Source organism: Pararge aegeria, chromosome 11 (genome assembly GCF_905163445.1).
Source record: "Pararge aegeria chromosome 11, ilParAegt1.1, whole genome shotgun sequence".
In the NCBI taxonomy this organism is placed as follows: Eukaryota; Metazoa; Arthropoda; class Insecta; order Lepidoptera; family Nymphalidae; genus Pararge; species Pararge aegeria.
Window position 1 is genome coordinate 10,392,157 of NC_053190.1, and position 17,783 is coordinate 10,409,939.

At 33.7% G+C, this 17,783-nt stretch overlaps 1 protein-coding gene across 1 annotated transcript in view; it reads left to right on the plus strand.

Moving 5' to 3' along the window:
* Nucleotides 1-1,748, plus strand: part of LOC120627715 (protein O-mannosyl-transferase TMTC1-like) — a 173,836-nt gene extending 172,088 nt beyond the window's left edge. Inside the window, exons 10-11 of the mRNA XM_039895740.1 lie at nt 1,038-1,216; nt 1,496-1,748. Coding sequence (XP_039751674.1) covers nt 1,038-1,216; nt 1,496-1,675 — 359 coding nt within the window. The 3' untranslated portion in view covers nt 1,676-1,748. The remainder of the gene's footprint in view (nt 1-1,037; nt 1,217-1,495) is intronic.
* The last annotated feature ends 16,035 nt before the right edge of the window (nt 1,749-17,783 follow it).

A 17,783-nucleotide genomic window follows, 5' to 3' on the forward strand; every position in this document is an offset into this window, starting at 1 on the left:
AATCTTGATATTTATATTATGCGAAGTAAAACGATAATATATTAACGTAAAGCTGATTTCTTTACATCATTTAAAACGCACGCCATTAGCTAGTTCGCAATACAAGTTTAGGTTTGTACCTACATAGTTCATGGTTATTTTAACGTAATTTTTCAGGTTTTTGTGATTCTTAAAATATCCATGGGAATATAGGAACATTTTCTCGAAGCATATTTCAGAATTTATTAACTTAACAGCCGAGATGTCGAAGAAAAACAACGAGTAAACAACTCTGAAAGAAAGTAAAATCTTGATATTTATATTATGCGAAGAAAAACGATAATATATTAACGTAAAGCTGATTTCTTTACATCATTTAAAACGCACGCCATTAGCTAGTTCGCAATACAAGTTTAGGTTTGTACCTACATAGTTCATGGTTATTTTAACGTAATTTTTCAGGTTTTTGTGATTCTTAAAATATCCATGGGAATATAGGAACATTTTATAGTTTCCTAGTTTCAATCAGACCCTCTGTTCACTATAACTTTGTGTAATGGAATATTTCTAAGTATTTAATAAGCGCAAAATGTATTATTTCTCTCTTTATCTCTGAAACATCCAAACACTTTAATATAACATTCCCACGGATATCTTAACAATCAAAAACACCTTAAAGTGAATCGACACATCGTTAACATAACAATGTACAAAGCCATGTAACATGGAAGGGGTACTGCGTTTTCTATTATGAGAAAATCTCGGCGCTAGTCTCTAGTAGGTAAATTGTTTTGTCCAACCCCTGGCCTCGGAGAACACGGTAATCCGTCGGTCCCGGTTGCGATCACTAACATGTGATAATAATTTTTAAAGACAACAAAACCACATGACAGCAGCGTGATGGGTTAAAGCACTAAAACCGTTTCCACGGCCTGTGCCCAGCAATCGAATATCAACAGGCTGTGAATAATGAACACAAAAGTACCATAATATGAAAAGTTAATTGCAAAAATGGTTGATACAGAAGTAAAGTACTAACATAGTATTGTGCTTATTAGGTGAGTTCCTGAGATCACAAGGCCGGCTACGTGAGTCCGCAGAGCAGTTTGTGTATGCTGCCCGGCTGTCACCTACCGACAGCGTTCGCGCCGCGTCGGCAGCGTTGGCTCTTAGAGCAGCGAATCGCGGCCGTGCTGCCGAGCGTTGGTACGCCCGAGCAGCAGAATTAGATCCTTATGTATGTTGTTTCATAATCTATAGGTATAACTTGTGCAAAAAAATCCTGCGCAGTCTCGTGTCTCTCTTTCAAATAAATTTTACCATGATAATGAATAATAAAACTGATGTAACATACATGCAGTTAAATTTAAACTCTTATTTTTCATATATCCCCATCGTTTGATTTCAAAGCAAAGTACGTAAGTAATCACGAAATTATGCAAAAAATAGTAGTTTTTTTTTTTTATTAAAATATCAGAATATATGACAATTTTTACAGTTTGCTCATCTATTACAGAATGCTGCATACCACTCAAACCTTGGTGCAATTTTGCATCAAAACGAAAAATACAAGGAAGCGGCCACTTCATACTATCGCGCCTTACAGTTGAAACCTAACGACGAAATCACTATCATAAACATCAAGAGGGTGAGAGCTGCAATGAGCAAAGCAAACGGTAAAAGTAATGTATCATGAAATATAGGATGTCAATTGCCAAAGTTTAGATTTAGAGCTGAATTACGAGTTATATAATTTTTAGCTTTGGTCAGTAATGGAGGCGTCGTCGCGAAGCAAACAAGCAAGTTGTTGCGCAAACCTACGTTGTAGGCTAAAACCGACAAGTTTAAATGTGAGTCTTTAATCTGAAGATGAAAATCAATCAGTCCCGAAACTTAAACTATGTAGAGAAAGAGACGAAAGCAAGCAAACGTTGTTAACAAATTATTATGCTTTATTCTATTCTGTAGTCTAAAAGTCAAAATTGAGTAAGTGAATCTCTGATGCTTCCGATGTAACTTAAAATTAAACGATCTCAAAATGCATTTCTGTGTACTGATGTGCCATGTAATTAACGCATTATTTTTGCTATTTTACCAACGTTATCTGGTGTGTGCTTAAATTTGGACGTATATTAGTTGCCACTCTAGTGCGTATTACAATATTACTGAATGATATTTAATTTAGTTGGTTTTCATTACGAAGGTATCTATGCGTTAAACGTTGATATTATCTGAGGTATTGGTTAAATACAGGGCTCTAGCAATAGATTGTCCTAGAATGACAACGATCGCTGACTCTATGCCATTATTGGGTTAGAGAACTATATTAAACCCAAATTCATTCAATCAATAGGGGCAGTCGCCGTGCTTAAGGCACTTATATTCTGCTATCTCTATAGAATGCGAAGCCCATAGAAAAAAGCCAGACGCGACAAGAAAGATATTTGTCTCAGCTCTTTTGTATATTAAGTGTTGCGAAAATATGTTATCTTATATTTCATACCAGTGCTTAACATGTAATTATATTTGTTGTGCTTCTTCAGGCGAAGTATAAAAGAGCTATTTTCTGTCCAGTAATATCCATTTAGCTAGGGGCTTAATTCAATCCTGCTAAATATATTAACTACAATGCGTTGCAGTTAATGATCAGGTTTTAATGAAGAAAAAATAACTAGTTTTCATAGTAGCATTGAAAGGTATAGTGGAAATCTTAATTTATTAGTAAAATTATCGAGTTACATTAATAGATGTAGATGTGAACATTCTTAATGATACAGGCTACTGTGATATGTCTCTATTGTGGCGGACCTGGGTTTCAAATGAGTATTCTTCATACTCTTGAATACTCTTCTAACTCTTCAAAGTATTAGAGCCCTGATATTACTAAGACGAATATTTTATTACTGGGTCTCTGCAAGTGTACTCGGGCTTTAGATCGGGGATAAGTAGTAATTGAAATCCCATGGACATAATATAAAAAGTGCTTTGCTTGTCGTATCTAAAACGCACCTTTTGGGCTGCTATTTTCTTCGCCACCTAGGTGGCACTAGTGTCGTACCACATGTACGCCACACGTGTAGTGCCACATGGTACCGACACTAGTGTCGGTACCATGTGGCAAACTTTGAATAAAAAGCAAATATGATTGTTTCACTTTACGTTTGTGTTATAAAGATCTGCTCACCTATATTTAAATACTAATATACTTTACTGCTTATTAAGGAAAAGCATAAAACGAGAAGTCAAATACTATTTATTAAGTTATATATATTACACATCGTGAACTACAGAGGCTGTTGTATTACCTATTGTTACATGTAACGCTTCAATATCACGTTACATGATCTTTTACTGGTCCAATATAAGTTTTATTAATGATGGTTCAAGTTACTTTAAGCACAAAATGTCATACAGTAAACTTATTAATGTTTACTATTGATTTAAAGCACAGTTCACGTACACGCACTAACAATATTTATCAGCACTCATTTATATTGATATTTAAATATCATTGGCTTTCATACAAAAAACGTAACAAATTATACCAGAATATAATATGCATAGTATATTTAATTTTTAGCTTAGCATTACAAAGCTTGTCTTGTCTTTTACCTATTTAGTCTCTCTCCTTTCCTCTAAAAGCCCGATCGCCATTAATTTATGGACCAACATCCTAAAATGTATGTTATCCGGTACTGTTAAATTAAAAATACTTGCCTTATAAACGTTTTATTTGCACGGTTCATTGTACGGCAAATTTCAGTTTCTCTTGTTATTAAAGGTGCTTTGTATGTGTACTCGTCTTGCGTCATAGATCGCTGATTTTATACAACTTGTTAGTTTAAAATGTACCTTTTAGACAAAGGAATATAATGTAATGACGTAGTCATAAATCGTATTACTTTTAATTTTTTAAAAAATGTAAAAAATAATTACGACGAGAGGAGCTGAGAGGAGATTATAATTTTTTTTAAAAAAACAAACTTTAAAATACGTCTAAAACTGTGTACTTTATTATTTTGGGTGTGTATGTACCTGGAGTTGAAGGAGATTGCCCAAATTTGTAAGATGCAATTTTTGCCTCTATAATTCTAATAAACGTTTTAATAATGGATAATACGTTATAAAAAACATAAAGTTTGTAAACTTTCTGTGGATTTGATTAAACCGCGCCTTTACTACGTATCTCCATACAGTTTTATATTAAAGGAAATTATGAACCCAATAATACATTTAATCAAGGTAATTGAAGTCAGTAAAAAGTACATCATACCTAATGCTCATTAAATGCGGATTTTTATTTACCGTGGGCATCCGTTAGCGAAGAACCAATTGCCAAATAAAGGTACCTTTATCATTATATTCACCGTACAAGCTTTTGTAAGATATTACTCGGGTCCCTAAGTAAACATTACTTATTATTAAGAACTTATACATATAGAATGTAAGTGTTAAGAAAATGTATATCAAAGAAGGAATAATAAATAATTAGATATTACATTTGAATATTCAATAATCTCCTTAACTAAGTTATTGATGCACAACGGGACTTCTATTTTATTCGTATGCATAATTTTGTCTTTACTTATATTTGTACAATTATCTTGTGGTACTAATTCAGAATTCCATCGAGGGTCTTTGAACAACGCTATAGATAGTAGTTAGATTTGTAAATAGATATTATACGAAGTGACATTTTATACGCGTGCAGATTATGTATTTTGAGGACTACGTTATATTCCCCTCGTTTCTAAAACTGCGGGAACTCTTTCACTTGTTAATAATTTGTTCTGTCTTCCAAAATCGTTTAATTCGTCTGTATTCAAAGGTTTACAATTATTTATGTATATTGAACTGTATTTATTTAATTATTATATTAAGAATTTTTGCACAATTGCTAAAAGCTTGCTACTTTAATACAAACCGACGGGTGACATACAGTTGTAACCTTAGCAAATTGCATGATTTTTTCTGAGAGTTGACATAAAACACCCATGGACAAAATCATGCAAGGTATTACGCAGGCGATACATATTAATTATTTAGTAATTTATCTTTTACCAAGCCGACAATAGTATTAAACTCTAGCTCATAATTTATTATCTTTACTCCGTTTCCTCAATTATATAAAGTCTGAAACATATCTATTTCAAGTATTAACACAATGATTGTTAATTCGTGTTAAAATTGTAATATAAAATTGTTGTAAATAAATATGACATAAAAGTTATTGTCATACATAGCTGGTAACTTAAAATTACTGAGTCTTTGAAATTTTCTATTTTTGTCTTTTCTTCTCACACCTGTGACAATAAATATAAATTACCCTTTTAGTAATAAAGGAATGCCAAACAAATTCTTTTTCGTAATTTTCGCTACTAATTTCTTATTTCTCCTCAGTTGTGTTGATTTATTACTAAATGTAAAATCACTTATGCGGAAAAATATTTAAAGCAAAATAATGAGTAATTTTTGTAATTACCAAAATCCATACGTGTATATGGAAAAAAAAGATGAACGTTCAGTAATAATAATATTGGAAAAACCATGAAAGCTTTTAATTACAATAATAAACCTCGTTGCTTTAAAATAACGGAACGTAGCAAAAATATCTTGTTCGTGAAATGTTGTATCATACAAGTTCGTTGTAATTATAAATAACATATTTGCAGCTAAATACTTTTTTTAAAGTATACGCTAGTTCAAAATAATCAATGGCATTGCGGCAACACAGAATACTAACACATTTACCATATACGTGGATTAGTCTAAATACAAATAGTTAATTTGGTGAATTTGAAGGGGTGATTGATGAGGTTTTTTTACCCACAATTAATTAACATTTTGTTATTCTTAAAACTTTCTTCATTTGCTTTTAACGTATGTGAACTTCAGTTTTATTTGTCGACGACGATGACGACGAGTCTTATCAAAAAAAGGTATTGAATAAGGAACTTCCTTCTCTAATAAAATATGTCAAAAATTAAATTTATTTTCAAGATTTTTATTTGCGTTTACACTTTGCACTATGTAACAAAATACAAATGTTTTTTTTTTAGCTCTACACAGTCAGTTATCGCACAACGTTTTATAATAAATTAAGCTTAAAAATCAGATGGCAACTTTGTAAGACAAATTACAGTAATGTAGGTAAACTAACATGTGAGCGACATGGAAGGTGACAAAATATCAATACTAGCAAAAGTACCAGAAATGGCTGGAAAATCTAGTTTGCCATTAATTAACATATTATATAAAAAAAAACTTTTAGAGTGATAAATCAAACACCTACGCTCTTTACGGGTTAAAAAGGTTGTTTTTTTGGCAGGGAAAAAAATAATCAGGTTTTGAGATATTTTGGATTTTTTTATCTATCAAATAGTATTAATTTGTCATTATTATTTAATACATGTACCTTTTTTAATATTTACGATTTCCAATTATCCATGAAGTTTTATGAAGCCAATATGAATTGATCAGATTTATTACGTATAATTTTAGACACAAAATGAACTATTTATTAATAACATAATGTACTTCCATGAATTGATTATTTTATCCTGCAATGATCTCTATCAATTAAGGTAGATTTATATGTAATACGAACAATTTATCAAGGAATTGTAACCATTATTGTTTTTATACTAGTTATGTATGTTCATGGTGTTATGCAAGTAAAACTGCGAATTCCCAAAGTGATATTATATGTTGATAATTTTGTAAATAAAAGCTTCAATATTTTATATTTTGTATTTATTTTACATAATCCTAAATGTGATGTATCCTGGAATAAGGATTTACCCTGGGGATCTACATCCTTTGCAGACAGTTGTACACCTCTTCTCTACATAATATAAAATAAAGTCACTTTTCGCGTTTGGTTGTTTGCAGGTTTCTAACCACGAAACGGATATTGGTTCATCTATACCGTATCATCGTTTAGTTAATTTTTCACAGCTGGTTTATAAATATGATAAAATCTAAATAAGTTTGATTGTAAGTCGAAATAAATGATATTTTGCAACCAAGTGACGGAAAAAAAATTACATAGCAGTGAAACTTCACTTTTTTTTCTAAATTATACCCGTGCAAAACTATGCTGGTCGCAAGTAACCTATGCAGAGTCGTAAAGTTACATATGTATACCAATAAGTAAAATTATTATCATTATCTTTTTAATAATTTGACGGCCGATTAGAGCAGTTTGCAGCGATCCTGCTTTCTGAGCCCAAGGGCGTGGGTTCGATTCCCACTAATGGAAAATGTTTGTGTGATGAGCATGAATGTTTTTCAGTGTCTGGGTGTTTATATGTATATTCTAAGTATTTATGTATATAATTCATAAAAATATTCATCAGGCATCTTAGTACCCATAACTCCAGCTACGCTTACTTTGGGGCTAGATGGCGATGTGTGTATTGTCGTATTATATTAAAAAAAAAAAAAAATATCCCACAATCGGCATAGGTATGCGTCCTCAGTGCTAGGAGAAATAAAGCTTAGACCTTCTAACCTACTCCAACGTTTGCGGGCTTTAACCATTACCACCAATTAACGCTAATAACAATAACCGCAGACACCTTAGCATAATATCTTTCATCTATCGATCTTTTATTTAACGTTTTACATAGCGTTAACCCCAAAATATGTTAGCACCCCACACACACTGTATGCTATAAAATGCTTCATTAAGCTACATTTCCTATACTCCGCAATAAGCAGTAGAATCTGTATGGTGTAATTATAGATTACACCATGCAGATTCTATTGGTTTTCGCGGAGTATAGCAAATTAAGCTTAATTTCCATAGTACGTCATGGAATTCCGCAAAATAACGACTGCTTCTGTCCGCTTACACTGAGGAGTTGTTTTATTTTGTATTTTTTTATTTATATAAACTATCGCTTGACTGCAATCAAACCTGAAAATGATCCTGTAGCCTAAGGTGGAGCAAGCTTGTTTAGAAGATGTCGGTTTTTTTTGTTTTTATAGGTAGTGGGGAAAACGGACCCCTATTATATCTACTTATATATACTTCTATAATCTATAATAATTATATGATAAAGATAAAAGGTTTGTTTTTTTAATCGATAAACTTTAAAACGACTAAACAGACTATGACCATACGAAAGTTTTTCTTATTAAGACGTTATTCACTAACAGCCTTTAACAGTACACTGCTGCACTAAATACATCTTACAACTGGAGTATTTGTCTCTAGTCAGCACACTCGGCAGAAAAGTTGGTGATCGCAGTAATATTAGTAGTAGCTCAGTGGATAATGCTGCCCATTCTCCGTTATATTTTCATAGACTCGTACGACAGCTGCGAGAAGTACCAGACTGCACGTAGGCTTTATTTAATGTCATTAATAATAAGATTTCAGTCTGAAATAATAGTATTTGGTAAGTAGCAAGCCAAAATAAAACGCAAAAGATGCGTTGCCAAACGGTTCGAAATAAACACGTTAGGATTACATTATACCTACTGCAAGAATTACGGTTTTTGGGCGATCGAAAAATTCAGCGTAGCCATATATCTTTAAATTTTAAACATGCCACAGTAACGCACTTCATGTTGAAATAATTAAAAAAATAAAATGTGCTTTTCGGTAAAACAAAATTTTAATACTTACAAAAACATATTCATTTTATTATCAAAATAATCACATGTAGATAAACTTCGACCATCGTAGGATTTTATTGGGACACATAATTAATGAGATAATGAGAAATTATTATAACGCGCAAGCGTTATTTCCTTGGGATGAGTTTACTAGGGTTTGGGGATTCCCGACCATTTCAAAGACCCGGGACACGGAAGAGCCTAGAATCAAAGTCCCGGGACTTCCGAGACTTTAAGAAAAAAAAAAAACTTTGTGTATGTTTCTCAGTTGTCTTAAAATACTAAACCTACTTGTTTAGCTCGTTGTGTACTTAAGTGCTACTGTTATAAGTTCAGTGCCGATTATTTTCACATTTGGTATGAAAATAATATCCGGGATATTAAGTAAAAGCCTACAATACAGTTTTTCCGCAAAGTTATTGCATTTTTACTAATATTGGCGTTTAAAAGTGTGTGAGTCTGAGGAGAGGTGATCAGTGTGCAAATATTTTAACAAGCTTTCAAAATTTCAACGATTGAATTCATTGAACTTACAGATGGCGCTAGGATACTTTAATTATTAGGAAATTAAAATTATTAGAAAACAAATCTTGTCTTTTCTCCAGTCTCAAACCAAAAGTCCTGGAACTCGAGACAGGTAAAGTTATGAAAGTCCCGGGACTTCGAGACACGAGACGTCCCGGAACCAAAGCCCTTGAGTTTACTCCGACGGGTAAGTTACATACCTGCGCAGCTTATTATATGCATTTTGTAACGAAACATAGAACGTGGGAACAGTTTAAACGCAATAGAAACGCTTATTTTTTAACCCGGGCCTGTACAATATAATTACAAATGAAAACATTTTTAGCCCGCCCGGCTATAAATGCTTGGTGAAGGTTAGAGATTGCTCTTACTATAACGACTTTCAAGTTTTCCTTTGGGATTAAGAACATTAACGCCAGGCAGTGTTCACATTTTGGGAGAACTTTTTCGCTAAAGTATTTCTAATACGAAACGTGGAAAAGACGCGCGAAATAAGTTGGAAAAAAGATACTTAGGTCACACATTTGCAGACGCTTCCTCGTAATAATAATTTTCCCCAAAAACATTATTTTCCAAGGTTCACGCTCGCTCTTGCGTCAGTTGCTTATCATTCATTTCCTTTCCTACGTATATAAACATATAAATAATTAAAAAAAAAATAGTTTCTACTTTTTTTTCTTTCTTTCGTCGGACACCGCTAAATTTTTATAGATACACATCCTTTTAAAATTCTTGGCTCGATCCCGAAATCGAACTTAAGACGTGGTATTCCATAGTTAAATATTACAAACACTAGATAAGCAGGGAGAAATTTAATATTTCTGTCTAACACGTCTTATATAACTGTGTTTTATATTTACTTACTTTTAGTTTAAAGACAGTTTTCTTATTTAAAAAAGCAATTGTTTTGTAATAAATGTTTTTTTTTATTTTTCTTCATTATCAAAGTATTGAAGAAAAATATTATAGAAAACGTCAGTTTTTATAATATTAATTAATTAATTAAACTAACTTGAAATGGCATGTTCTTAAGTTCCATGGTCGATGCACAGAAGTAATTGAATCTGCATCTAGATTATTTGCAGTCTCATCTAGGTTAATCCACCTGCAACCCAAAATAGGCAGGTAGCCAAGATTTTAATGCAATGGCTAACTACGGTCTAAGACGATCGATGTCTAGGTAAGCCTAAAATTAATATTGCCTCGTAGCTATGTGGTTACTAGCGCAATTCGGTTAAATGAATAGTTTCCATTGTATGATGATAATATTCAAGCAATATAGGAATTGTAATGTAGGAATTGTAACTGTCTACATTCAATTTTGTCCTTATAAAAACCTCTCTAATTAATACAATGGGACTCCTTATCTTATAGAACAGAGGAATCTCGTCTGGTCTAATACGGGTAGGTAGGCTTTGGTTAAGGTCTGCGACCAGTTCGTTACCTACCTATTTACTAATTACTCAGGGAATTACGGGTCACATTCTGGGAACTTTCCACGATTTGAGAGACTGCTTACGAGTCACGCAAGTAGTCATATTGGGTAAGGACTCACAGTAGCGTGCATACAGGGTTTACACAGGGTATGCACTAAGCGGGCAGATAATATTAAAAATAAAAAAATCTCCACTACGATTCGTAAACAACTTAAGGATAGGCCTTGTTAGGGTTATAAAACCCTTAAGTTTTCATAACTCGTACTGGAGATTTTCTTCATTTTATATAATCTACATACCCTGTGCATACCCTCTATTCACGCCACTGAAGACGAGTATTATCTTCAAGATCTTCAGTAATTTTGTAATTCGGGTATTGATAAGTGCGCAAAGGTTTGCAGTCCGAACGAAGACGCTGGCACGCAGGTTGCCCGCTGTATAAGTCAAACTGGTTAAAGTGTACTGTACATCATTATAGCCTGTTGGTTCAGTATTCGCAAGGAGCTGATAATATACCTTTTGCTCAAATATGCATAATGCTACTGCTACTGGGCAATATAATAATAGATTCCAGAAAATGGGAAACGTTTGTTAGCTAGTAACGTTCCGCGGGTGTAAAGTGACACGTGTGCGGGCCGTTTTCACTATTTTTAGACACAATGCACTGCATGCAAGCAATAATAGCTGAATGAGGGTTCTGTAAGTTCTTAATTCTGTGTCATTTACGTTTTGCAATACTGAATAATGGATGAAGGTTGTGTAATAAATCACTAACAGAAGTAACAATTAATCTATATTCTCTCGCAACTTTTACACGTCTATCACAGTAAATATATGCGCCTTTTTTACTGAAACGATATCCTGCGATAATAGCTTTGGGGCCTCGTCAGTGCGTGCATCTGTGTGCCGTTTTGAACGTTGACTCTTGGTTTCCTACATGTACTGTGTCTCTTACAAGTTGAGTGAGATATATCGAAAAAGAATTTACGATCAGACGTCTCAGATGATAACGGCGATGATATTAATCTGTGAACTTAAAGGCAGAAAGTTAGACTTAGAAATTTACGTGGTATAACGTTAGAATCGTTATGCAGAGTTTTGTCACAGAGGTGCAGCTTCTAAATGCCAGAGCGTGACAAAACACTGAAAATTTCTATATTATTCCACGTTTATTTTTAAGGCTCAAAGAGTCAGTCTGTATCGTGGTTATATTTCTTACCTGTATTGAACTATTCCAAACAAAGATTGCAGTATGTTGATATATTGTAATTTATACAAACTAATTCAGCCTGTACAGCGCAACAAGTATACGGGCAGACTTCGGGATTTGCATTGAAAAGAAACATAGAAGCCTGACACCGGCTCGGTCGAACGGCGTGTCGCGTTGCATTAATATTAATCGTCAAACCAACGGGCAACGGCCACTGCGCTCACTTCATGCATAATTTCAGTTCTTCGTACTCTGGAAATTTTAATTGCTGGTCTTATTTAACATCGCAAGTTTGTTTGTGAGCTCTAGCAAGCGCTAATTAAATTAAGTTAAAATTTATTGTATTTTCTGGAAATACTTCTTGAAGTTTTTAGGGGCGTTTGTAACTGGAAATTTGCTTTCCATATTTTCAAATTACGAAAATGAATTGTGAAATATTCATTTGAATAATTCGTATCTTCGGTACTGTAAACAAGCAGGAAGACTGATTAGTGTGTAAAAGTATATTCAAGACATCTAGCGATCTTAGCAATGGACGTCTATCTGACTGACAGAAAACCTACAGCGGAAACGGCGTAATGTAGAAATTTATAATTTGGAAAAATATTTTATGATAATCCTTAAGGTGAAATAAGAAAGGTTTCCTATAAAAAGCACTCCTAAGGGAGTTGAAGAGACGAAAATGTTTGTATAAGTTATGAAATTTTTCAAGTTTGACACATGAAACTTGGTATTTGGGCTTTTAGTTAGAAAATAAGAAACCCGTGTTTAATAGATTCTGTCAATAGTTCACCTACGTGCAAAGTAGGGAAAGTACGTCCTAAAGTGTTTAAGATATACTCGTATTTCAAGTTATATCCACAAAATTGGTAGAAATAAAGAAGTACGTATAACAAAGTTTTTAATAACCAATCCCGTTTGAAGTGATGAAGTCTTGTAAGTGGGTGGTTCAAAATACGAGGCCTTCTCTCAACATGAAAAAATGCAATTTCTGTATACTACGATCTATTATGTGCTATTAATAGCGAACAATGTTCGAAATGCACCTTCGAATCTCATTTCTTTCGTTCCATCGACTTGGATCATTATAACTCAACAAAATTATGACATTTACTATAATTACGCTTGGCATTAAGATTTTCGAGATTTCCTTTGCGATTAGGAACATTAACGCCAGGCCGTGTTCACATTTTGGAGCACTTTTTCGCAGAGACATTTCTAATACGTGATGGAGGAAAAGACGCGGAAAAAAGGTACTTAGGCTACACATACGCAATTTTCCTTTGTAGACGCTCCCTCGATGCTTTGTAGAAATATTCCCCAAAGACGTTTTGGGTGTTGGATTGGATGATGTTTTTGGTATGTATTTTTTATTCAGTGTTGTAAAAACAAAATAACGAAAGATTTACGAAAAAATTATTTACCGAGATTTTATTAATTTGTTTCTTTTTACATTAGTTTGGATACATTTTCTCTTTAACATTATTTCAAATATGAGGTGTTGGATATTTATGGGCTAGCTAGAAGGATAGCTTTAATCCCGAAAATCTACAGACAACCTACAAATGTCAAACACCCAAAGTTGCCAAACGCCCAAATGGCTAAACGCAGGAATTCTAAAATTTGAGAGAGTATTTTTTGAAGACCCTAGAGAAGACCAAGAAAGGTTTATTTTATTCTAACGTATGAAATTTTATACTTTTTCCAGTTATATCTTCGTAAAGTTGTATTTGGGCTTCTGGTTAAAACAGGAAACACAATATGTTTCATAAAAGAAAAAACGAAAGAAATAGTCATTGAAAGTTTTCAAAAAAGTCCTTAATTTTTTAAGATATTTTTCAAGTTATATTCATAAGAATTGGTACTTTTTTATTTGATTTTTGCTTTGACTGTAGCTTATTTTTTATTTTTCGGATTGTGTGTAGCTGATTATCCCTAATGAGTTTAACAGCGTAATGCGGGCTTGTAGACGTGCATCAAAATGTGGCTCTGCTAGAAAGAGTTTGAGCCCTAGGGCTCGTAGAAACGAAGGGATCGTCGGCCTTAGGACGCCTCTTGTGAGGCCGAACCTCGGTTCAGGCGACAATTGGAGGGAAGGGGTTTCGGATGATTATTTTATACGCACGCTTTTAAAGCCGTGCTGTGAGCCCACGACCGGATGACGTCAGAAGTCGGGGAGGTGACTGTAGCTTAGTTTCAGTAGACCGGATGAAAACCGTATAAAATTTCGTAAACTGCGGAAAGTTGCAGACATTCGCTAATTAGATAGTAGTACGATAGTAGGCTAGTAAGATAGTAGTACATAGGTCGCTGATGCCTATAGCAATGGGTTACCTAAATTATTCAGCAGAGACCGTCCATACTTTTTGTTTTGTGTATTACTTAATGTAGTTATGTTGTCACAATAAACCTTTTCACATTTTTCTTACATTTCATACACAAAAAGGGTAGAGCTTGTTTTATGTAAAACACATAGGCGATTCTTTAAAAACCCTCCTATTATATGACAGTTTGATAAACTACTATTATTTTGTTGCAATATCATCGCAAATAATCACGGTCAGTTTGCGACAGGAAGTATGGCCGCCGGAAGGGCATTTCACACCTTAGCCATACGCAACAGGAATGAGGAAATACGTGTAAGCGGCATTGTACGCCACAGAGCGTTATAAGCCGGATTTCCGCACGTTATTATTTCTCTTATCAAAAAAATAACAAACGAAAATAAATGTAAGAATTCAAATAGCGTAGGTAGGTAAAAGAGAAGGATAGAGCAACTTTATTATCCGACTCATCATCATAATACCAACCAATTTGCGGCCCACTACAGGGCACGAGTCTCCTCACATAATGAAAAGGTTTTAGGCCGTAGATCATTTTAGAGAACTCTTAGGCATGCAGGTTTCCTCACGATGTTATCTTTCAGCAAGTGATAACACTAAGTTTGTGGTAAGTGCAGGGACTCGAACTCGGCCCCAATAAGAATCACTAACTAGGCTATCACTGTTTTTTGTATCCGACTAAGTAAGGGTAACGTTGTAATGCAAAATTTTAATAATTTATTTTACCTTTTTTTTATTTATTGTCCTAATAGAAACCAAATTCTAGAGGTATGCATTATTTTTATTATTAATAGGAAAGAGTAGTGTTTTTGGAAACCACATCAAGTTAGACCACATAAACCACATTGAGTTTGTGTGGTCTAACTTGATGTGATTTACAATAGTGTACAAATAGAGATCATTTAAGGTCCATATAAAATGGAAATCTGAACTGAGCTCGGAATGCTTTCTGTGACGTAGTAAACATTGGCACCACTTCATTCGAGGTGTTTACTTCACAAACACAAATTATTGGGCGCATAAATAAAGAAAGAAATTATTTGTTTATATAATTATAATGAGTATTTTGGCTTTTTATAAGAGACAGTTGATGAAATTTGGGGACTTTTTAAAACTATTAGAGGACCAGTATCATTTAGACCACTTTGCGCACGCTAATAAAACCGATCGCGAACGTTTTTCTCCTGATTTCGTTCATAAATATTATTATCTGAGGATGAAGCCGTATTATTTAAGTTTTCGAAAATAAATAAAGAAACATACAAATATTTCCTCTTTATATAGGCAAGAAACCTCCACGTTTCGGACTTTTGTTTCCACTGAAGCTTTTAAGGGTCAAGTCAACAAATACAAAATAAAACAATTCTACATAAAATCAAATATGCTCCGAAGTTTGTACGTATTCAGGGGTATAAATAGGTATCCCAATTATATCAGTATAAATGGAATACTATATAATATGGAAGCCCCTGTTTTCAAACTAGAGTTATACGTAATTCGGAGAATTGGTAAAATTATTTTTGCTTATTCTGATAACGAATCCGTAATATTCGCAGGTACATAGACACACATCCATATTTCATTATATACATATGTTTTTCTTTGCATGTTTTATATTCGAGTGTCTTTATTCTTTAAACTACTTCAACAAAGCTTTTCTACCCCTTGACTGCAATTTCACCGTACCCAATCCCCTAACAGGTAGCGGGCTAACCTGTTAGGGGGTTTCTTTGCGGCATCGTATCGGAACGCTGAATCGCTTGGCGGCACGACTTATTCGGAATGGCGGTATGTAGCCACGGCTGAAGCCTCCCACCAGACCAGACAAGAGAAAATTATAAATTTCCAAATTGACTTGCCTGGGATCGAACCTAGGTTCTAGACTGCAGGCCAGACCAGCATTGCGCCACGGAGGTCGTCATAACACGTACAAAGTAGATACATTGGATTATTTGCAATTCGCGTTTCCAGTTCTCGCTTCGTCTGATATAACTTAAACATAGGCAAGCTGGCGATTCCCTAGTGACACCAATACGTAACCTTTTGGCGAGCTGAACTATAATAGGTACTGTTATTAAGTCAAGAAGAACACAAACGAATTTTATTAGTAGCAGAGCTTTTTGTGAAAACTCATCCGGGGAAGTAAGCAATAACCAATCAGCATTGCAGTGTTCCGGTCGAAAGGGCTTTGATGCCCGTGTTATCACAGGTACATGAAACTTATCACGTAAGTCTCAGGTTGATGAGTACATAGTGGCACTTTGTAGGATGTATTCATGCCCTGCAAAGCTTCGCTGTTTTTAAAGTAACCTGGTTAGAGCAATAATTCATACCCAAGCTTTTTTATCATTTAGGTAATCCTTTATACTATAATAGGACTTTTCTTAAAACACTTTGAACTTTTTAAGATAACTTTTATATTCTACATAGTTAAACAACAAAATATAATAAAAGTAAAGTTGCCTTAATGCTATTCCATTTATAATTAGCTAGCTATATAAAGATCCAAGGAGCCCTTATGAAGCCACAGGTATATATGCTCGAAGAGGTCAGCAGAACACACCAATAAATAAAACGGGACATGGGAAGAAAATTAGGAAGCCACGTTCACAGAGTCCTTAGGTATCTTAAGTTACATAATTTTATTATGAATTCGATAATTTAACGGCGACTAAGTTGTGTACGTATGCAAGTTGGAAGTTGGAAATTATAATTTAGAATCCATTTAATATAAGATAATATCTCATCAAACAATAGGCTTAAAATTGGATTTAACGCAATTACATTTATTAGCGTAAGATTAACGTCAAAATTGGTTCTCTTTCATGTTGAATCGCTTCAGGGGAGTTAATTTATGGAAATGCTGAAGTTTCAACATGTTATTTGCGTGAACCTTTTGAGTGTATCAACACGACATATCAAATAACCGAAACGGGCAGGTACTTCATTTATATCTACTTTATGACTTCGCTGAGACTGTGATCACATTAAAGTTATTCTGCCCCGGGAGAATTTTATCATTTCATATCGTTAAAATTGATTAAATTTGTTCCCTATTCATTTTAAGGACAGAAATGTCGTGTTTGTTTAATCAAACACTAAATGACCACGCTGAGATAAATCCACTAATAAAAGTAAATGTAATTTGGACAAAGTAGAATAAATAAAATAGAAAAACTTTATTGCAACACAGCACAATAGGAAAAATACAGGAAAACAAAAAAAAAACTACCTATAACTAACGGGTGTCGTACGAGACGATGATGTTTACTCAAAGTGTGAACGGATCCAATATAGTTTATTCAAAGTTTCACGAGGCAAGAATAATGTAGTGTTTTTTGAAATAAGGGAAATTTTTATTTACATATTTTTACAAAAAAAATACATAAATTAAATTTTTCTATGCTTATAGAGCGGAAATAGAGATCTTTATTATGTTGTACACGTATGCTAGTGTTCAGCCTAGAATTTTTTTTTAATTTTACAGGGGAACCGTTATATATTTATAGTAGAAACCGCAAAAAGGACTATTATTTAGTATCACCAGTATATTAGGTCAAAACCAATGTAGTTTTATACAATACCTTTTAATAAACGTGATGTGTCAAATAAAAGAAAAACGTACGGGAAATACGTGTGATAACGTTAATTTATACTTTCCGAGCG